We start from the raw sequence: 371 nt of genomic DNA, 5'->3' as shown, positions 1-371 counted from the left end.
ACCCACCGCAACCCCAAGGCCTTCGTCCGGTCCCTGTGCCACCTGCAGCGAGTCAAACACTATCTCATCCTGCCCGTGAGTGCCAGGGGGCCGGGGGGCGGCTGGGGGGGCTGGGTGAGAGGGGTCCTGACCCGTGCAACCCCGACAGAGCGAGGAGGAGGGACGGCTCTACTTCACCATGGACGACGGGCAGACCCGCTTCGCCGACCTGATCCAGCTCGTGGAGTTCCACCAGATCAACCGCGGGATCCTGCCCTGCAAGCTGCGCCACTACTGCACCTGCGTGGCCCTCTGAGCCCGGCTCTGCGGGCACGGCCGGGCACTGCTGACCCGGTTCGGCACAGCCGGGTACCGCTGACCCGGTTTGGCAC

General features: G+C 68.7%; 1 protein-coding gene across 1 annotated transcript in view; it reads left to right on the top strand.

Annotated features, from left to right (window-relative positions):
* GRB7 (growth factor receptor-bound protein 7) overlaps window positions 1–295 on the top strand; it is a gene marked incomplete at its 5' end in the record, with an annotated part of 2,925 nt that extends 2,630 nt beyond the window's left edge. Inside the window, 2 exons of the mRNA XM_009993417.1 lie at window positions 5–75; window positions 149–295. Coding sequence (XP_009991719.1) covers window positions 5–75; window positions 149–295 — 218 coding nt within the window. The remainder of the gene's footprint in view (window positions 1–4; window positions 76–148) is intronic.
* Between the last annotated feature and the right edge of the window lie 76 nt (window positions 296–371).

The sequence above is a fragment of the Chaetura pelagica genome, unplaced genomic scaffold, assembly GCF_000747805.2.
Source record: "Chaetura pelagica isolate M959 unplaced genomic scaffold, ChaPel_1.0 scaffold1160, whole genome shotgun sequence".
Classification (NCBI taxonomy): domain Eukaryota; kingdom Metazoa; phylum Chordata; class Aves; order Apodiformes; family Apodidae; genus Chaetura; species Chaetura pelagica.
The sequence above is the reverse complement of the archived record's forward strand: the minus strand, read 5'-3'. Positions and strand labels throughout refer to the sequence as shown.